This window comes from Prionailurus bengalensis, chromosome A3, assembly GCF_016509475.1.
Source record: "Prionailurus bengalensis isolate Pbe53 chromosome A3, Fcat_Pben_1.1_paternal_pri, whole genome shotgun sequence".
NCBI lineage: Eukaryota > Metazoa > Chordata > Mammalia > Carnivora > Felidae > Prionailurus > Prionailurus bengalensis.
Window position 1 is genome coordinate 110,746,928 of NC_057354.1, and position 22,318 is coordinate 110,769,245.

Consider the following 22,318-nt stretch of genomic DNA (forward strand, 5'->3'; position numbering starts at 1 on the left):
CTGCTGTCTTCTCCCAACTGGATCACCTCTCGTTCGCCGAAGACGGTGAAGCTTGGCTCACTACTGGTCTCTCCATCCTGACTCACGCCACCAAATGTGGCGATTTGAACATCCACTCAGATGATTCTGGCAACTCCATAGTCTCCAGGTTCCTCGACAACCTCACCTCTGATGCTCCCTTCCTCCACACACATACACTCAAATATTTGTTGGCAACATGTAGACAATGGGCCCACTTGGAGAAGTTTCATTTATCTTGAAAACTATGATACCTAAACTAGAGTGATCATATAATTTATTTTCCAAACTGGAACAGTATTGTGAATAAAAGAGGACACCAAAGTGATTTAGATTATATTATTTTTGCAAATATTTACGTATTGATGACAAATTGGCTTTTATATTAAGGCCCCTATGAAATAATTATATTCAAAAACTATTTTCCCAAAATAAGTTTTTCTTCAAAAATTAAAAAATAACTGGGCGCCTGGGTGGCTCAGTTGGTTAAGTGTCTGACTTCGGCTCGGGTCATGATCTCATGGTTCCTGAGTTCCAGCCCTGCATCAGGCTCTCTGCTCTCAGCACAGAGGCCGCTTCAGATCCTGTCTTCCTCTCTCTCTGCCCCTCCCCCACTCATGCTCTCTTGCACACGCATGCTCTCTCTCAAAAATAAACATTTTTTTAAAAAAGACAAAAAATTTAAAAACACTTGTATGTGTACATATTTTTATGTATGTACATTGAAGAGACATTAAACAAAGTTCTTTTGTATTGATTATCTGCATATTCAAAAACATAAGCAGAATAAGATTTCCTTGTACTTGTTTTAACTTCTTTAATTAGTTTCTTAGCTGAAGTTCTCACTAATTGTGTGTGTCACTGGTATCTTTATAAAGAATTTCCTTTTTGAAAATGTTTTTGTATTTGGAGGTTTTTGAACAAATCTGTTTGTAATCGCTTTTGAAGTAAAATTTAGGGTTAAAGAATTTGAAATTGCTGACAATTAATGACTTGATTCCTCCCTGTAGACTTCAATGTTTTTAGTTGACAATATACTGTCTCTCCAGGTACCGAGAAATTTGGTAAGCTTGATACAAATTCTGCTAAATAGATATCTTCAAACTGTTTATGTTAAATATTTTGTCCCAAGTGTTGACACAGGTATAATCTTTTTGCCGCCATTCATGGTAGCAGCCTTCAACACACATTTTCACGAAACACAATTTGTCAGGTAAGTCATCTTTATTAAGGATTCTTTGGAACACTCCCCCATTACACACAGATTTCATATCCTAACAGATGAGTCCTTGGCAGGAGCTGGAAGTAGAAAGTGGAGCTCAACCAAACCCCATCCTGGCTTATCTGAATGCAACTATTAATGATCATATCTGGTTAACGACAAATGCAGCGCAAATGCTAAAACTGAATAGGACACAAGGCAACAGGCACAAACGGGCTCTCCCAGGAAACACCTATAACACTGACCCCTCAGAGGCAGCTCATGGTTCTCAATCAATGGCAGCATAGCAGTATCGCCAGAGAGCTCTTCAAACAATGCTGGTGTTCAGGCTCCACCCCCCAAGACCCAGATTCCATAGCTATTGGAATGGAGCCTGGGAGCCAGCATTTTAGTCTCTAAGAGAGTCTAAGGTGCAGCTCAGGCCAACAGCAGCCTCACGCACTGCTGTTAGGCCAGATCACCATGGTCCTCCAGGGCCATTCCTCAACTCCTAACGCTATAGGATGCAGGTACACAGTGATTCAGATAATAGAGAGGAGGGAGGTAAATCAAGAGTGGCTATGCTGCTGCCACACTTTCTCTGCACCCCCATGGTTGTATTGTTACCATGGGCCAGGGGTGGGTGCATAGCAGGTGCTCTGAGAAACGAGAAGAGCGGAGGGTGGTCCTGCCATAAACCCTGTGAACATTAGCCATGATATGGTCAGAATGATTGCATGTAATCCTTTAAAACATTTAATGAAGCTACTCCTCTATTGTTGTGATAAAAATGAAATTTGTTGAGGGTTACAGAATCGTAATTAGAAATAAAAATGGAAAAAATCTCACAAAAGCTCTAGTGAAGCCTGTCTTAAGTTCTGCACTCGATTCTGAACATTTATTTTGAAAATAATCACCAAATGTAAATCCCCAGCACCCTCAAAATGATGTATCATTTTGCCTCATTCTATAAGTTTCTGATCATCTTTCTCACTCCAAGTTTCAAAGTATGAAAAACCACACAGGCAGAAAACAATCACAGCACATCCATTGTCCAAGCCCTACACGCCTTACTGCCCCATAATGCATTGGGGTTGTCCCAGAGCCAGTCGGGAAAGCAGCATCCGTCAGTGCTTCACCTGCTCTGAATTCAGTTTCGAGGCTGTGAGTTGAACTCTGTACAAATGTTCTGGATGACCTTGGGGACAAATTTGTACAGGTTGTCAAACTCGTCGACAAAGAAGGAATGGTCCTTGGCAGGGTGAGTGGCAATGACTTCCAGCTCGTCCTGCGCAGCCCATGCGACACCTATTGCGTAGGTGATCACTCCTGTGGGGACAAAGTTTAGATGAAGCAAAAGTGCCCAAGAAAAGGTACTGCTGGGGCGCCTGGGTGGCGCAGTCGGTTAAGCGTCCGACTTCAGCCAGGTCACGATCTCGCGGTCCGTGAGTTCGAGCCCCGCGTCAGGCTCTGGGCTGATGGCTCGGAGCCTGGAGCCTGTTTCCGATTCTGTGTCTCCCTCTCTCTCTGCCCCTCCCCCATTCATGCTCTGTCTCTCTCTGTCCCAAAAATAAATAAAAAGGTTGAAAAAAAAAATTAAAAAAAAAAAAAAAAAAAAAGAAAAGGTACTGCTGATGAATCCTTGCCTTACCGTTGCTCTGTTGGCTATTGTGTTTGAATGCAAACAAATTCAAAATCAGAAGTGTTCCTCAAAGCATAACCACCTGCTATGTGCCAACAGTAACAAAATTGATAGAGCTGCCATCTCATAAGAGTTTGGAATCTTTGGGAGGAAAAAACCCAGACAAAATGGAATAAATAAGATGTTCATGTCCAAGGGCAGTAGAGGGTATTTTGGGACAAGTAAAACTTGGTGCCATGTAGATGACATCACACAGTACATGCCTGCTCTACCTGTGTGTAGAGCCAAATAAAATCTGATTGATTGATTGATTTTTTCAAAGATTGTTTTTGTTTTTAAATCATCTCCATACCCAATGTGGGGCTTGAATTCACAACCCTGTGGTCAAGAATCGTCAACTTGCTCCACTGACTGAGCCAGCCAGGCTCCCCTCAGTCTTAAATGCATCAAAAGTCAGTTTGAGATCTTAACGAAAACCGTGGAACTGAATTACTTTAGGCTTGAAGGTGACTTTACAAGCCATACAATGCAATGTCATTCCCAGCGCAGGAGCCCTTGCACAAGGACCCGGAGAGACGGTGACCCAGCGTCTGCTCCATCACTGGTATGAAGAAAGGCTTTCAAGACAAGGAAGTGCCCAACAGTGTTGGATGCTGCAGGGAGGTCATGTGGGATTAAAACAAACAAACAAAAATGCACATTGGATTTAGAAAACAAGACATAGGTAGAGTGGTGAGAGCAGTTTCAGGGAAGTAAGTAGATGCCAAAAACCCCAGATGAATTGCTGTGAGGTGAGAGTGAAAAAGAACAGAAGATGTGGACACAGCACATAGAACTGATCCTTTTCAAAAGTTTGGCTGCAAAGAGAAGGAGGTAGGTGGGAAGTGGAGCAGAACATGGTGTCAAAGAGTTTGGTTTTATTTTTTAGGGAGGGATCTCGGTGTGCCTAGATGCAAATGGGGAAGGGTGCCGGGGGGTTAAAGGTTCTGGACTGCAGTGAGGAAAAAGAGTCCCTAGGGAGGAGAGGACAGACTCAGAGACTAGGCATCTGTCCTCAGTGGGAAAACTGGAAGACTCGCTGCTGGATGGTTCCTGATTGGGGTTGGGGGCAGCTGGTCAGCGGGAGCTTGAGGTTACTCTGCAAAAGCCTGTTCCCATGCCACCTGCAGGCTGGCAGAGTGGGGTCAGCTACTTGGCCATGAAGCAGAGGGGAGAGCCTGGGTGTGGCTCTCCTACCCAGCCACCCATGGCAGCCCATGTCACCATCTTCCAAGCGCCCTGTTGTGCTGATTGGAGAGTCATCCACACCTCACATGGCTGTGGCCTAAGCTGCTTTTCAACTGTGGCTCCATAAGCTGCATTTAAGCTGCCAGTCCCTTTTCTTACCTCTCCAGTGTCTTTTCTCTGGATATTGTCTATGTTGTTGTCTACAAACACTAGCATTAGGCTTAAGAATGCTGCCAAGTGGCAGTGGGAACAGATTTGCTGCACAACGTGGCTTAGATCGGCTAAGCCCTCATTTTGCACAAAGATTGAAAGGCTGCCCCCCAATAAAGGCAACACAAACAGTATTAGAAATTTAGCTTTTCAGATCCTTGAGTCCACCCTTGTAGAGAACCTTCTACTGGCAATTCTGACCAATGGTCAGCCAGCCTTGGCTTGGACACTCCTGGGGACACAATGCTCATTGCCTCCACATAATTTGCTTCTATTGTAAAGTTTCCCAGAACGTCTCTCTCAGTCTTCGCTTCTTCTAATGAGGAGGCCGAGGATATCCTCTGGGTGAGGCCCAAAGGATGTCCATTTAGGAAAATGAGTAAGAGTGGAGCTAAACATGAACTGGAGACAGATGTTTGGAGATAGCAGGAGAGCCCTGGGCTTTCAGACAAAAGCTGGCCCATCTGGCTCTGCCCACTCACTTTGGAACTTTGAGAAGGCTGCGTCTCAGCTGTTTATCTTCACTCCGCTGACATGAGCCCGAGGGAGGCTGTGACTGCTGGCCGACATGCAGGCCATCTACCATTTTGCTGTTGAATACCCCCCGTAGGCTCTACAAGGGCAAATCACTGGGAAGACTCTGCCTGAACCTGGTGTCTGGTTACTTTGGTTCCCAGAAGGCAGAACTGCTGGTTCATGAAGGCTTGTTTATTTTTCCCCCTCCTTGTTTAGGGAAGGATTAAAGCAGCTTTAAAGAATACTGAATATCCTGCAAACTAACAGAAATCAAATGCAGGCTCAGAAGAAGGGGACAACCCTGGCCCTGAGTGAGTCTTCTACCCTAGTATGGATCTGTCCAGTCTTTGGTGTTCACGGACAACTCAGTTTACTTTGGTTATCCTTACTATTATTACTAGCACTTGGGTTTTTGCCAGTTGTTTGTATTTTTGTGATATTTTGTGGTACTTTTCAAAATGGCGATTAAACTTGATTCTGTGAAAAAGGCATTTAATGGGACTGATTTTCTAAACAGCTCAATTTTCATAGTTTTAATTTTTTTAGTTTATTTTTTGAGAAAGAGCGAGAGCGAGAGAGAAAGAGAGACAGAGAAAGTGAACAGGGGAGGGGCTGAGAGGGCGGGGAAGAGAGAATCCCAAGGAGGCTCTGCATTGTCAGTGCACAGCCCAATGTGGGGCTCAAACTCACAAACCATCAGAGCATGACTTGAGCTGAAATCAAGAGGCAAACGTTTAACCAGCTGAACCACCCAGGTGCCCCTCATTTTCCTAGTTTTAAACTTTCTGTTGCCCTCTTACAAATTTTTATTCAGAAATATCTCTTTAAGTATTTTGGATGAAAATTTCTTTGAGGTTTCCTCAAAACCCCCAACATCTGGCTAGCAGCTACTTACAAAAAATAGTACTTTTCTTTTATTTTTATTTTTTTAATTTTTTTTTTCTCAACTTTTTAAATTTATTTTTGGGACAGAGAGAGACAGAGCATGAACGGGGGAGGGGCAGAGAGAGAGGGAGACACAGAATCGGAAACAGGCTCCAGGCTCCGAGCCATCAGCCCAGAGCCCGACGCGGGGCTCGAACTCACGGACCGCGAGATCGTGACCTGGCTGAAGTCGGACGCTTAACCGACTGCGCCACCCAGGCGCCCCAGTACTTTTCTTTTAAAACGCTAGTTTTCTTCAAATTTCTAACACAATTTGGTGGCCTTCAATAGAGACTAAAATAATGAGTCAAATTCCTTTTTAATGCATTACAACTTCGTGTGTAATGCCTCAGAGTGTTGGGCGCAAAGGAGAGGGTTGATGTTCCCAGTCATCTGCAGGCCTTGGGTTTGCCATGACACTTTGTAAACCATCGTGGTACTCCCCACCTTGTTCCTTCTTTGCTGCTCATAGAGGCCTGTAGTGCTTACCAACACCTCAAATACATTCCCCATGGTTTTGGGCATTTTATTAAATGGTGGACAAAACCAGTGCATAAAAAGACAGCCCCGGGGTGCCTCGTGGCTCAGTTGGTTAAGCTACTGACTCTTGATTTCTGCTCAGGTTATGATCTCATGGTTCATGAGTTTGAGCCATGCAAACAGCCACAGCTGTGCTGTGCTGACGGCAGAGAGCCTACTTTGGATCCTCTGTTCCCCTCTCCCTCTGCTCCTCCCCTGCTTGCGCTCTCTCTCTCTCTCTCTCTCAAATATAAATAAATAAATAAATAAACAAACAAATAAATAAAATATTTATAAATATATATAAATATAAATAAATAACATTTATAAATGCATATAAATATATAAAAATACAAATAAATAAATAAAATACTTAAATAAATAAAACATATTTAAAATAAATAAAATAAAATAAAACAAAATAAAAAGACAGCCCCCTCCTTGTCCCTCACTGGACTGGTCAGCAAGACCAGCTTACCCTTGTGATGGGCAACCATGGCCGGTATTCGGACGTCATCATAGGATCTCCCATCAGTGATGAGGATCATTAACTTCCTCTTGTTGGGTTTGGACTTCTTGAAGAGCTGTTCTAGGGCATAGTTGATGGCAGCCCCTGTGCTGGTCCCACCACTCCAGTATCCCACCCTCTTGATGGCATTGAGGATGTCAGACTTGGTGTTGTAATCGTCAAATCCAAATTCCAGCCGCTGCTCGTAGGTGTACTGCACAGCCCCGATTCGTGTGTCTATGTCCGAAATCTCAAACTCTTTGCTGAGGTTGGCCACAAACTGGAGAACCGTGCGGAAGTTGCCTGTCCCCACGCTGCTGGAGCCGTCGATGACGAAGCCAATGTCGGCCGAGTTCAAGCAGGTCTTGCTACAGGCCAGTCTGTCGGTGTCGCAGACCCGCTTCACCAGGGCTTGCACTGTCTTGTGGAGGCTGAACCAGCTCTGCACATTGAGCGAGTAGAAGCCATTTGTTCTGCACACAGCCTGGAAGACAGAGGGAAGGGACACTCGCCACGTCAGGTGTCACATTCTCCAGGCTGTTGTCACTACCCTGACCAGCAAGGCAGGTGAAGAAAGAAGCAAACAGACTCTTGTTTTCTGCAGTCTTCTTCCTAATGCTCTTTCTGCACCACGGTTCCCCCAGTCAGGTGTTCATTGGGGCAAAGATCCCTCAAGTTGTCTCTGGACTCAGTCTTACTCCCTCAGCTGGCTCTCTGCTTTAGGGGAGAGCTATCACTTAAGCAAATCCTTAGAGAGAGGTGAATCACTCATTTCAGCTTTGTACCCGTGCCTCCCTGGGCCCCTCAGTTCATCTGTACTGGCAGCCGGCCATAAGATTGGCACTGGTGGGCACCAACATATGAGAGGATTAAAGAAAGTTTTTGTTCTGATGGGGAAAACAAGATACATGAGAAATAGCTGAAGAAATGTTTCCAGAGCAGCCTTGCACCCAGCAACAAGGGGTCCCATACATATGTAAGGAGTCATGCTAGAAGTTCTTGGAGAGATTCTCTCATAACCCCCTGCCCTCACCCTAAAAGGAGGATATAACCCCTCTTCGTGAAGGAACAAACTGGGGGCCGGCTGTGAAGGGACATCCCTGAATCCCTAAGACGGGAACACAAGTCTCTCTGCCTGCAAACCCAAATTCTGTCCTCCAGATGACCCTGCCTCCAGACAAATGAGTATTTATTGACTTGTGCCCAAGCGTGTTCCAGAAAAAATTTAAGGTAGCTACAAATAAACATTGAGCAACCTGACTGGTGTGCTCCTGGAAGGGACCAGGCTTGTTCCTAAAGTGAAGTGTTTCCTCCTTGCCGCTGTCTGTCCGGGGGTCACAGAGAGAGTCACAGACCTGGTGACTACAGATGAAGCAGTAAGATTACCAATTTATTTTAAAACAAGAAATGGCTTTAAAATATCCTAGGAAATGTTTTTAATTGGTTTGCAAAAACCTAAAAGGGGTTTATAAAACTTTCCATGAACTAGGTGGTATTTGAGCTGAGTTCTAGCCAGTGGAGGGAAAGGAGGGAGACCCACCAGGCACTGGCTGAGGTAATGGAGGGAGAGGGCAGTGGTGCTTGGCGTGGGCAGGAGATGGGTCAGGACCACACTCCAGAAGGCCTCAAGAGTGTGGGGGACAATGAAGGGTTTGGAGCAAGGACCCCTCCGGACTGGAAGAACTCTCCATAAACAGGAGTTGAGCTTCATTGTGGAATCTAAACTAGACTGGGGAGCCCTAAGGGGGGAGACAGACCAGATGCAGAGTGCTAGCGTGACCCAGGGAGGTGGCATTGGGAGTTATCGAGGCCTCTGGGACAGCTGTGGGGCTATTCATGTGAAGTCCAGAGGAGGAATAAATTTGGTGGGAAAGATGGCACTCAAGCTTTTTACATGCAAGATTCAAAGCTCTTCATGACATCAGGTGGAGGGAAGTCAATTGGCTGGAAACAGATGGAAACAGAGCTCAGGAGAGACCGGGGTTGGGGACAGATGAGGGTATTGTTGCTTGTGACTTGTGAGTGAAGGTGGTGGCTGTGACCTGGGAGGGCTCTGTGGGGAGAAAGCCCAGTGAGAGGGGAGGAGAGGGCCAAGCACTGAGTCCGGGCAAGTTGGGTGCAAGACAGGAAAGGGTAGAGAGAGCAAAGGAGATAAGAGCCACGCTGTGTCCTGGAAGTCAAGGGAGATGAGAATTTCAAGGACGATGAAGTGGTCAGCAGATTGGTGCAGGAGGTTGAGCCCTGTGAGATCTGGAGACACAGACCATCAAAGCTAGAAGGGAGTCAAAGACAAACCAGTACAACGTATTCCTCCCTCCTTTCTTTTCCGTTTCAAGCTGGGGCCTTTTCCTTGGAGGCAGGTTTATGTGGAGTCGCACTGTGTAAAACATACAAAAGGTGAGCTTCTCCAGGGGAGTGGGCGCAGAGGCCTGGCTCCCCGTCTATCCTGCTCCTGTCTGCTGCCAGCCATCTCCACAGAAACCATGAGCAGAGTGTGGAAACCTGATCTGCCTGACCTGATTCAATGCCTTTCTTTTCTTGTTTATCGGGTTGGTTAATCTGCAGTGTGTGTGTATGTGTGCATGCACATGTGTGTGAGCAAGTGGACATGTGGCTGTGTGTGTGCTCACATGAGGCCTCACCAGGTGGCCTGGTGGAGGTCCTCGGTGGCCATGGAAAGAGCCTGGGGAAGCCTCTATTGGAGACTTGGGGACACTGCTTCTCCCGAGGGGCTGTTGTTGGCCTCAGTTCACCAGGTGGGTGTGGGGTCTTGCTCTGAGAGGGTAAGTCTGGGTTCCAGACTTACTAGCCCCTCACTAGAGGCTCCCCTACCTAGAAGAGAGCTCAATCCTTCTTCAAAAGTAGGAGAACAGCCTTGATGGCAGTTACAGCTTTGCAAAGTGCAGCAGATCCTGACGGTGGGTGGGTCCCTTGGGCAGTTACGTACCTTATGAGAGAAGTTGGGCTCCACCACGTACTGCTTCTCATTTTCAGTGGCACCTTCAATGGTGATGAAGAAAATATTGATTCCTGACTCCCTTGCAAACCTCGAAGCCTCCTCCACCTTGTCGGTGGGCCAGCCATCCACAATCACCACGGCCACATTGGGAGCACTGCCTCTGTTCCCATTAGCTTTGGAAAAGAAGTTCTTGGTCACAAAGGAGATGGCCCGGCCTGGAAGAAAAAGAAACTTCATGCTTGGAGTGCTTAGAAATGCAGGCAAGATCCCAGTGGTGTAAAGAGAGCCAGAAAAACCCATTCATTCTCTTCTTTTGTTTGTTGGTTCCCCCCACCCCCACCAACTTTTTTTTTTTAAAACCACATTAACTGTTTTGAGGTGTACAATTCAGTGGTATTAAGTACATTCACAATGTTGTAAAACCATGACCACTAACCATTTCCCTCCCCCATGTCACTTTAAGCCTTTAACTTCTAACTGTCTTTTATTTAAAAAAAAAAAAGTGTTAGGGACCAGCAAACAGATGAGAAAGACTTTCATGGGAATAAAAGGGTCCCCTCTTTGCCTGCATGCTGGAACCACACTATGCTCTTTCTGGGAGCATGGGGTGGGAGGGGTTAACCTGGAGCGACAGGAGCCTTTTCTCCACCTCCTGTCACTGGGGGTCAGCCAGCCTGGTGCTCTAGGGGCTGCTGGGTGTGGAAGGCTACATTCGAAGTTGAGTGGTATCTTTTGTCCAGTTAGGGGCACAGGTCTGGCTGGCGAGGGAAGCACTGCACCTGCTAAGAACTGAGGGACTGTGTTCGAGCCCTGGCTGTGCTGCCTACTGGCTGTGTGGGCCCAGGTAGGTCACTCCGGGCCTCTGGGCCTGGATTTCCATTTCAGCTGAAAGCCACAGTTGTAAGATGTAATGGAGCCTCCCAGCCTGCCTTTCCAAAGCACATGTTTCACACCACATAGGACCTCAGGGATTTTTCAGTCAAGCAGGGTGACAATTGTCCCAGTTTTCTGGGACTTTCCCAGTTTAAGCGCTGAAAGCCCCATATGTTCCTGGGAAGATTGGGATGACCAGGTCACCCTAGAGTTAGCATAGCTGCATACAGTAAGGTGGTGCTCTTAACCCGGGCTCTGTGGACCCCTGGGGGCAATGGGCACTGTGTATCCACAAATTCCCTGAAATTATACACAACATTTTGTGTATAAAAGTATTTATTTGGGTAGAGGAGTAGCTTTCAGGAGATGCTCAAAGGGGTCTTCAATCTAAATAAAAGTTAAGAACCATCTTATGACTTTAGGATTAACGTCATTTCACTCAATGCTTTTTGGTTTTGGCCAATATCCTGGCTCCACGGGTTAATCTTAACCTGTCAAAGGAAGGATCAAATGATCACACATTCAGTTGCTGGAGAAAAGTCTTGGAAAACCCATGTGATCTGGCTGCAGGGAGCACAGTTGCTAAGGGAAAACCTGGCTGCTGAGAACTGCCTTCACAGCCAAGGGACATGTCCCTCAAGGCCCAAGGCACCTGGCAGTCCCCTCTGGCTTAATGTTAGATGCCTGTAAACAGAGCACACCCCTGGCCTCACTCAAGCTTAAATTTGGAGGCCATGGTCCATTACTGCTCAACCCACATTGCATCCACCTTCTAGCACATCTTGGAAGCAGAGGCTGGAAATCTGAAAACTACGTTGTTGAGACTCCCTTGCAACTACAGCCCTGGATTTGTTCTAGTTTCATGAATCGATGTGCATACATGAAATTTAGAAGAGTGAAGAGAGGCAGAGACTGTATTTTGGACTCTGCTCTTTCTTCTTATGAGCATCTGTAGGGTACTTCTTGGGTGGTGCCAGAGGAACTTATGTCTGCTGTCTAGCTTTGTTGCCATTGAGGTGGCAGGGTGCAGAACATTCTTTCTTTGCATGTGAATGGAGCAGGCAAGGCCTGGTTGGGGGGCTGACCACCGTAGCAGGAACTTCCTGACTGTGGTGGCTTCCTGGCTAAATCAGGTTCCTGAAGAGGCTCTACTGGCAGAATTGAGAATGTGATTTCCTGATCTTGGAAGAGGCAGCAGCTCCTTGGAGGTCCAAGTTTTGCAGGAAGACTTTAGAAAACATCTCTCAAAGTTCAACCTAGAGTTCATTTCTGCAGTCCTTTTGATTATCTTCAAAACCATTTAATACCTAGGAATAAACCCCTTTCTGCTTGAACCAGTTGAAATGGGTCCTGTTCTCTGAACCCAAACTCTGATCAGTACAGGGCAGGGATAGAACATGTTATCTGCTGAAAAAGGTATATGATTTTATTAAGACACCACTCTAATCCCATCAAGAACATAGGGTGTCTTCAGAAGTTTTAAAGTTTTGCTTCATGATACATTACTGCAGTATGACTGATATAAGTATTCAATTGAAAACAAATCAGAAATAAACTCTATCGGGGCACCTGGGTGGCTCAGTCAGTTAAGCATCTGACTCGACTTCGGCTCAGGTCATGATCTCATAGCTCATGGGTTCGAGCCCCATGTCGGGCTCTGCTCTGGCAGGGCAGAGGCTGCTTGGGATTACCTCTCTCTCCCTTTCTCTCTGCTCCTCCCCTGCTCACATGCTGTCTCTCTCTCAAAATAAATAAATAAACTTTTTTAAAAAAAGAAATTAAGTCTATTACATTTGCAATGTGGTAATACTGATTTGGGGTCCCAGATAGCAGTGACTTGGCTAATGTTTATTTAGCATTTTTCGAAGATCAAGGGCTTTTCATTTGCCAGATACTAACATACCGGTCCACAGAGATGTACAATGAAGCAGAGAACAAAATAATCAGACTTATAGTAACTTCAAAGATGTTCCTTCAGAGTCAGTTCTATTCTCTGTGTGCTCCATGCCAAGCAACTGTGGCTCACTTCTCCATTTCTTTGGGTTTCAATGATACAAAGAGGTTCCCTGAGAAGTAGACAGCCCTCCCAGTGCCCCCAAAGCCAGACTACTATTTATGAATTGATATGCTGGCATAGGCTTACTGGCAACTTTTCAGTTTGGTTAGTGTGGAAGGGTTCCCCAATGTCTGGATAGCTCCTGGTGAACTGGCAAAATGGTTTCTGGACACATTGAGGGCTAGACTTGGACTTCTGGTAAACCCCCCACCCCACCCCTAACCACCAAGGTGCAGACAACTCAGGAGACTCAGCTTGAAACAAGGAACCTGTGTCTGTTTCCAGAGTCAACACTAGAACAGGGGAGCTCATTGGAAGAAGATTCCCAAGGGGCACTGTGGAGCTTTCTGAGTGGAATTGGTTATAACATTTAATGTTAAATAGTTTATGGCTTGTCAGTCAATTAGGAAACAGTTACAATAGCAGTCCTGCTTGTCCTGAAGAAAGCTGCCAACCTGAGGAACCAGGCATGCTGGAACTCTTCAGCATATGTGTGGTGATGATTCTTACCCCTGAATCCATGATGATACCTTAGAAAAGATATAATTCATTTGTATATGTGTGTCATTTCTTGATGGATTATTATTATTTTTTTCCTCCTCCTATATAGGATGTTAGAAGACAATCACACAGAGGGAGAACCGTGGAAGCAAGCTAGAATGATCTGAATTCGGTCACATACCTGCATTGGAAAGCCCTCCTCTCTGGGTGATTTTCTCTATGGCAGTTCTCAGATCCCGGGAATTCATGTGAGTTCTGAGGTTAAACTGGGCAGAAGGGTTGTCTCTGGAGAGTGAGAACAAGAAATAAAAATTAGCTGGAAAGAGAACATGTTATATGCTGAAAAAGGTATATGGTTTTATTAAGACACCACTCTAATCCCATCAAGGATATAAGGTGTCTTCTGAAGTTTTAAAGTTATACTCCATGATTACATTACTGTAATGTGATTGATCTAAGTATTCAGTTGAAAATAAATCAGAAATCAACTCTAAAATCCAACTCTAAAATCCTTTGGAGGAAAGCAGAAATCAGAGTCTATTCTTTTATATATGAATAGAATGGAAGCCGCTTCAAAGCCTTGAGCTGGGTTTCATAAAATGCCCCACTGTGGACAGAAGGAACAATGAGATGGGGGGACTGGGGTCCTCTTCAGTGTGTGTAGAGAAAAGTGGTCTGTTTTAGGACTCAAGGTTCTAGTTTTGAGTGTGCTATTTCCTAGCTGTGTGACCTTGGAAAGTTGTTTAACTTCTCTCGGCTTCAACTTCCTCATCTAGGTAAAAGCAAAGATTGTGACATTCGGATTTCTAAAAAAAACCAGGATGATAGTCAAGTGGGATTCTGCAAATGTGTAGGTGTCCCCAGGTTGCCTCAGACCCTCCTCTCCAGGGAGATAATCCCAGCTGGCAGCCACTGCCTGGGTCACCCCTCCACTGGAATTGCGCCTTAACAGTGTTGTCCAGGAGAGGACATCCCTTTATTTTTTCATTTTGTGGTGCCTGTGACTGGGTGAGAATATTCAAATCTTACCCAAAAGGTTAATCTATTAACCAAAAGGTCAGCTGGAGAGGAGGTGGAGTGAATTAAATGGAGAAAGGGAGGGAGAATCCTTCTCTAGAGACGAGTCTCTGTGGGTAAGCTGGGCGTACAGGCATGGGAGCAGCTGAGCAGAGGGTGTGGATACCTTTTATGACCAGGTTGGGGAGGGGGGATCTATCGGGTGGGTGTTTGCACCCACAGCCGCGATGAAGTGGGGAAGCACAGTATGAGCACATCTCACGATGCACTGACACAGAGCCATTGGCGCGGCTTCATGTGAGTGTGACCTCTAAGGTCACGTGGGCCCCCCACTCCAGAAAAGCCAGTGCTCGGTTCAGTGCTCTGATGCTGCCATCTTGGAATCCTTAGTTTTTAAAACAGGGCCCAGCAAATCATGTAACAGGTCATGCCTGCAGTTTACTAAGCCTTCAAGGGGAGGGAGAAGACTTTTTTCTGTTTATTTATTTATTTTGAGAGAAAGGGCCAGTGCAAGTGGGGAAGGGGCAGAAAGAGAGGGGGGCAGAGAATCCCAAGCACTAATAGTGTGGAGCCCTACGCAGGGCTCAAACTCACGAAACTGTGAGATCATGACCTGAGCTGAACCCCAGAGTCAGAGGTCTAACTAACCGAGCCACCCAGACGTTCCAGGAGAAGACTTTAAAAAAGCAGCCTTTCCACAAGCACCTGGAGTAGGTCCCAGGAGAAGCAGCTTTAGGCGGTTTAGGTGGGAATTCCAAGGGGACTTACAGTGGATTCTTAGCAAGTCCTCTAGGAGACCTGGCAGTGTGGTCACCAGGAAGCCAGTTCCCTAGGACTGAGAGGAGACATCTTCTGTCTCTCTCCCTGCTTCCCTCCCCTACTCTGCCCATGATTCCCACTTTTCTAGGTATCTCAAGGTGATCTATGTCGGAGGAGAACTCTTGGAGACTGGCAGTGTGACCCTCTGTCCTCCATTTTATTAGTAAACGTGAGGGACATGGGCTGGTTCTCAGACCAAACCAAAGCAAAGTGCCCAGAAGGCATGCTTGTCTCGGTGAGAGGCAGGACAGGCTCCATTCAGAGAAGATGAAGGAGGTTTAAAAGCAGCTCAGTGATGTGAGTGTTGGGGCCAAACCCAACCAGAAAAATGCCACCAGATGAAAACCAAGTTCTAGTTTAGGATTCAACAAGAACAAACAACAACAAAGCAAACTGCAGAACGGGGAAATGTGGGCGTTTTAGCTGAGCCCGACCTTACTCTCAACCTAAGTATGGTGTGGGTCCTCACGAATGGGCTGCAGTAACACAAGCCCTGTGCGGGACGGGGAGGAGGCATCACACAGAGAAGGAGCTCTGTGGTTTCCATGGTTAGATTTCTCTCTCTCTCCTGGCTCAAGGGTTTTGGGGCTTATATGCTTTGCAGATCAATCAGTGAATGCTGAACTTGCCCCCTGGCCATCAAGACTCAAAACCTGGACTCCCATCGCTATTTGCTCATCATAGGGACCGTGAGTCCAATCAGTAAAACCCTTCAAGTTCCTCTATACACCATCACTTGCTTTCATCCCTCCTCCATATGTCTGCAGTGACCCTCTGAGTTCAGGCACCCTGCTTCTTGCTGCTTCTATTATAAGAGTCTCTATTTGGTCTGTGCAAAGCCAATTGTATGCACATCTTCTAAAAACCTCTTCCTCATGTTCAGCTCTGAGAGTAAAATTCCTCTGCTCAAAAATCATCAGAGGCTCCCATGGTTAAACTTCATATTTTGGCTTTCAAAAGCCCATCCATAATTTAATGCCAACGTACAATGTTCATATCATGCTCTCTGTCTTTGTCCCAGGATAACCTATATCCTAGTTGGAAAGAGCTGCTCACTGTTTCCTGGTTTTTGAGCTTTGTGACTTTGCTCATTAACTCCCTCATCTGGAAAACCCAAATTGTGCTCACTCTCTACCTCTAGCTCCCTGTCACCCTGCCCGGTGCTGACAACCTCCATACCTGACTCTGCTCTCCTCTAACTCAACACCATACACAGTATGTAATCCCTGCAGGTTCTCAATGAACAGTATGAAGAAACAAACATTTCCTCTTTTTCTGTGCATCTCTACCTCTAAATGATGGTGTTGCCCAGAGTGTATCTCCCTCATGTCTCCCTCCTCATTTATGCACTTCCCTGGGAGAGCTCATCAACTTCAGTCACCAGGGGTTCAGAGACCATTCACATGCCAACAGCTGTCTGGTGCACACTGGTGGGTGCTCTGTCTTGAGCCCCAGATAGACATAAAATGACTTCCATCCATCTCTGTCCAGAATGCACTGTGTGGTGCCTGGGGGCGGTCCACAGCCACCTCAGGTTTGTATTTCCAAAACTGAAGTCATTTATCTTCTAAATCTGCTCCATTCAACCACTCATATCCCCTTCTGTGTTCCCTCTTCTGACTCATTGTCATCTCAGCAGAAAACATGCTGGACATGTTCTGACACCTCTTTCATCAAATGACATTTCCTATCAGACCAACCTCATAAATATCTCTTGTATCTCTCCCTTCCTTTCCATCCCCATGTTTGTACTTTGATCTTTCCTTTCTTGAACTGCTAGAATTTCCTACCTGGTCTTCCTGTACCTAGGGTGGGCTCTGAAGAGGACCTTTTTTTTTTTTTTTTTTTTTTTTAAAGCAGGCTTCACACCCAGTGTGGAAGCCAAAGTGGAGCTTGAACTCATGACTCCAAGATCAAGACCTGAGCTGAGATCAAGAACTCGATGTTTAACTGACTGAGCCACCCAGGCACCTCTCTGCAGAGGACCTTTTATTCAATAGGCTATACATGCTGATCAGAGGCAAATTAACCTGGGAGCTAATAATACTTCTTCCAAGGGGCCTAATTTTGTATTTGTAATTTTGTGTTCTTTTTCTTCACAGGACCCTTGAGCTGCATAGGCTTCAGAGTCCCCAGTCTTGATCTTCCCTTGGTTACCAAGGACTAGGAACTTTCTCAAGGCCTAAAAAATAAAATACGAGTTGAACCAAAACAAAATATTATGGGCTATAAAATTAAAAGTTGCAAAATGGATATTGCCAATGGTAAGTATGTAAATTGTCTACCAAACATAACACAACTTACACTTCCATAGTTGTACAATTTTAAACTCACCAAATTTTAATTACATTTGAAACTGATTTGTGGGCTAGATTTTCTCCCTCTGCAGGATTTCCTGCACATGTGAGATGATCGTGTAGAAATCATAGCTAATCATAAAGTATTGCTCATACACACATAACTTAAAAAGCAAAAACATAAAATTTTCTTTTGAAAGTTTTTCCAGAAAAAAATGTATTTAAATGTAGAACCTAGTCACTTAGTCACGTCCACAGCATTCCCTGGAATGTTGCTCAGGAAGCTGTCTTGATATTCATCACTTCGCAGAGCAATCGATTACCTGTCTCTTACCCATTCTACATATACAGCCAAGCCTCCTTATTTGCAGTAGTTATGTTCTATAAAGTTGCTGCGAGCATCACATTAGCAAATACTGAGCCCTTGCTCCTAGGGGAAATACTGGCTTAGGTTCCTGTGGGCCTCTGGTCACAACATTTTCATCAGCAGATCGATATATAAACTTGTTTTATGTACGTTTCTGTTGGAAGACACCTAATTTAATATATGTTTCTTACAAATAATTAATTACATGCAATATTTCTGTCTAATAAAACACAGCTGAGAAGGGTTTAACAGTTTCCTGACCCTGAGTAATGTTACCATAAATTTCTTTGGCTTTTAGCCTCACAATGCTGTCCACCATTTTTTTTTTTTTTTTTTTTTTTTTTGCAAATCAGTCTTCACTTCATGAATTCATAAGTTCAGCTACTTTTCCATATTTTTCATAGCTTCATCAGACATTATAATATTACCTTAGAACTTTCCAGAGCAGAAGCACACACATATCAGCGACGTTCCTCTTTCTTTTTCTGAAAGTACTGAATTATTGGTTCATTAACTTTGAGCTCATGACCAACGCACTGTCACGCATGCCTGAAGGAAACTTATCAAACAGTTGTAGTGTCTCGGTAAGTGCATCACAGCCTTCTTGTGCTCTGGACCCTAGATAGCATTTTCAGCACCACATTTGGGGGGCATTTCAAATAGTGAACATAACCAATGACAAGCACAAAAATATGAAGACTGTGGCACTAGATAGATTGTGACAAGGAGACTTGTTTATAGCATGGCGGCTGAAACAAGGCACAACATTGCCTTGCTTGACCTGGGCTGGGGATGTGTGTCAAGCAACTCAAATCCCACCCCTATGCTGTGCTAGTCTGCAGATGACTGTAAAAGTACCATGAGAGTTTGCTGTCAAATATGGAAGCCATAAGTCAGGAGGATCGACTGTTACCTATTTGAGAACAGGCGCTATGTCCCGGTATTTCCTATCCCTAGTGCTTAGCGTACAAGTGATAATAGGTGATTGTGGAATAAATAAATGAAAGGAAGAAAGCTCAAATGTCCTTTCCTCTCTCAGATCATTCCCGGTGGAGTTGAACACTCTGCTTCTGGGCTCCACACTGATTCTTCTCTTCCTTTATGATACCATAGAGGTGGATGAATCCATCTACAGAGGCAGACAGATGAGCTATTCACATACCCAGTGAATGGATGCTTTTAATTTTATTTAATGTTATTTCTTTTAAAAATATTGCCTCCCTTACTAGATGGTGAAGTCCTGAAGAACACAATCTCTATCACATTTATTGATTTATTTTTAGCAGATTGAAAGTTTGGATCAGAGGACCTCTGAAACTCTCCAAATGCTAAAATTATGATTAGGGGCAAAGCAACTGAGCCATCCATCAAGAGACTTATAGGCAAATGTAATCAAACCACTTAGAAGAATTTCACATTAGCATCTCCTACAAATGGCATAGAGCTTAGTGCATGGTAAACACTCAATAAATCTTTATTAAATTGAAATGTAATTAAATCAGAGGGATGAGCGATAAGTCTTAAATCTGCAAACTGTAGCAGCTCTTGGTACTAGAACACATGGGTGTATGTATCCTTTTTCAGGATATACGGGCTGGTGGCCTGACACCCGAGCCAGGTTACTTTTCAGAGACAGACTAGTTAAAAAGTTCAAAGAGGTATGCCACTACATTTCCATCTAAGTAATTTTATTACAAGATCTCATTAAAGGAAAACAATTTTTTTCCCTCAGCGATTTCAAAGCTTTCCTTTGAAAATAAGAGAAGAAAATAAAAAAAGGTTTATAGCTCAAGGAGAAAATAACAAATTGTTCTGTTTGGAAAAGAAGCTAATGACGAGAAATTATAGGGAGCCAGAATTTGTGCATGGAAAGGAATAATTTATGTGACAGGAAATGATGAGTCTGTGAATGTTTAAGAAAAAAGAATACCTGTCAGAAATGGCCCCAGGTGATCAATTCCTAGGAAGGCTTGGGACCAGGGGCTAGGGAATTGGGATGGATATCAGTGTTTCCAGGCTTTCCTGCTGGTGCAACTCACCTGAGGCACTTGTTAAACTACATAGGTACCAGATCTCCTGCTGGCAGAAACTCAATTCAGTAGATCTGGGCTGGAAGTGGGAATTTTTATTTGTTTGTTTGTTTTAAACTAGGGATCCAGGCGAATCCTATCCTTAGGAAAGTTTGGGAAGGCCTGGGGTCTGAGGACTAATGAAGCCCTTTCAGTCCTAAGGTCCATGCAGTTCTAGTCCCAGAGGCTACTGCTTTACCCCCATAATACTTTCAGTCACACTGCGTGAGCCCCTCAAATGAATTTTTATGCCAGTAGAGACATATTAACTCATCATATAGCAAGAACCTTTCAAAACGGGTTCCTCCAACAAGGCATCACCTTAAGGTTACTAATGCTAAAATGTGATGATTCATGGGCTTAGTCACTGAGATGTACCATGTGAAATCAGGAGGATGTTCTAGGGTGACCCTGGCCACCCAAGGACATGCTGGTGGCTACAGATTGGGTGGCAAACTTGTTCCTTTAGTGCATTACCTGGCTCAGAACAGAAATGATTTTGCCCCCATCCTCTCAAAGGACTGAGAGCTATGGTCCACCCGGTGGCCTGGGCCAATCTGCTGAGGGACTTTGTACAACTAGCCCCTTCTGAAAGGACACTGGCCTTACACTTCCAAGGATCAGAGATGGGAAGCAGGGTCTCAGAATCAAATTTTGTCTTTAGATGAGTGTTTTTTTGTCACTAATGACAACAAATTCAATCCACCCACCAAAAAGTGGAGAATTGACCTGAGTACCTCTTCCTTATGGGGGAAAAGCAGACATGCAATCTGCTCATCTGAGAGTCACTCTGGAACCAACGGACTCTCAGGCTGGCTCATCTGTGACCACATCACAGGGCTCGGAAGCACTACAACGTGGAATGTCTTGGCAACAGACACACTTGCTGGCACCCCCTGGGCTCAGACGTGCACCCGATCTCCTGGGGATCCTGTCTGATTCTATAGGTCTAGAGTGAGGTCTGAGGTTCTGCCTTTCTCCCAGATGATACTGTGGATCCCATGTTGAGAAGCAATGTCTTAGAGGATGCCGCGCCATCAAGAAAATCAGCAGTGGGCTGCCAGTGATAAGGGGAAGGGAGGAGAACAGCTGAGGAGTCTAGAGGAAGCATGAGAAAGGCAGAGAAAAGGAGGAGGAGGACGGAGCGGAGGCAGCTCTGTAGGCACAGAGCTGGGAGAGGATTCACCAGATGACAGCACAAGCCTGTGGGACTATCTGTGCCTGAGCTCTCTGGTTGCACAACACAATCACCTGGGGAGCTCTAAAAATTAATGATGCCTGGGTCCCACACTCAGAAATTCTGATTTAATCGATCTGAGGTTTGGTCGGGGAATTGGGATTTTCAAAAGCTCCCCAAGTGGTTCTAATTGCATGGGGGTGGCCATCTGCTTCTCTAGCAGAATGATCTAGGGATCTAGGGATGTAGGGAGAATGATCTCAGGGGGGGCCCTGGGATAAACCCAGCCAACGTGCGGTGGGGGCTGAAGGGGGACCGCTGAAAGGGAAGTGGTAGAAGTCAAGTGCACTCTGTGTTTTATTTGTACCTCTGGGAGAACTGAATGGCGAGGAACAGAAAAAGCATAGGGTTCTTTGTGTAGATTTTATTCATAGCTCATTCAGCTTTGAGACTGTGTCCCTGAGGAGTGTGGCACCCAGGCTCACCTGTGATCCTGTGAGAAGGGTCCTGTGAGGAAGGCAGAGGCAGTCTTTACAAGTTCCATTAGGCCCTTGGAGAGGCTGCTTGGGGGCCCCGTTGGTTTCTGTAAAGGCAGTATAGACTAGGGCACGAGGAGAATGGGGTGGGCATGGGAGAGATCTGAGTTCTGGACGGCGTGGCCACTCTGCTCCTGGGAAGCCGAGCTGTGCCTGACTCTCTCAACAACAGACTGAAATTACAGACTAAAATATCAGCTTCTGGGTTTTTACCAGATTCTGACTTACTCAGTCTGGAATGGGACCTGGGCAGTGGCATCTGTGAAGCCCCCTAGGTGACACTAGCATGCAGTTGGGGCCTGGGCCGCAGCTTCTTGCTCTGAGCCCCCTGGAGCCATGTCTCATGCTCCAGCCCTGCCCGCTCCTCCTTTGCTGCAGACTCAAGAGAATGTGACAGAATGGTCCTCCTTGCCAGGCATATTCATTTTCTCTTTCCGCTGTAACAAATGGCCATAAACCTAGGGGCTTAAACGCTCAGTAGCTTACGGTTCTGGAGGTCAGAAGTCTGACACGGGTCTCCCTGGCAGGACTGTGTTCCTTTCCGGAGGCTTGGGGGCAGGGGTGGGGTGGGTCCATCTCTTTGTCTTTTCTATCTTCTAGAGGCCACTTGCATTCCTTACTCGTGGCCCCTTTCCTCCATCTTCAAAGTCAACACTCACACCTCTGACCATCTTTCCATAGGCATATGTTCCTCTGACTGATAACAGCTGGGGAAGATTCTCTGCTGTAAGGCCTTGTGTGATTAGATTGGGGCACTGGATAATCCAGGATAATCTCCCCATCTCAGGGTCCTTAACTTTAATCACATCTGCAAAGTCCCTTTTGCCCTGTGAGGTAACATAATTATAGGTTCCAGGGATTTGGATGTGGACGAGTTTGGGG

At 45.4% G+C, this 22,318-nt stretch overlaps 1 protein-coding gene across 1 annotated transcript in view; it reads right to left on the minus strand.

Annotated features, from left to right (window-relative positions):
* Positions 1-1,223: 1,223 nt before the first annotated feature.
* VIT (vitrin) overlaps positions 1,224-22,318 on the minus strand; it is a 105,134-nt gene continuing 84,039 nt past the window's right edge. The window contains exons 12-15 of the mRNA XM_043604176.1: positions 13,336-13,439; positions 9,713-9,939; positions 6,736-7,249; positions 1,224-2,548 (exon numbers count right to left, since the gene is read on the minus strand). Of these exons, the coding sequence (XP_043460111.1) occupies positions 2,370-2,548; positions 6,736-7,249; positions 9,713-9,939; positions 13,336-13,439 (1,024 nt within the window). The 3' untranslated portion in view covers positions 1,224-2,369. The remainder of the gene's footprint in view (positions 2,549-6,735; positions 7,250-9,712; positions 9,940-13,335; positions 13,440-22,318) is intronic.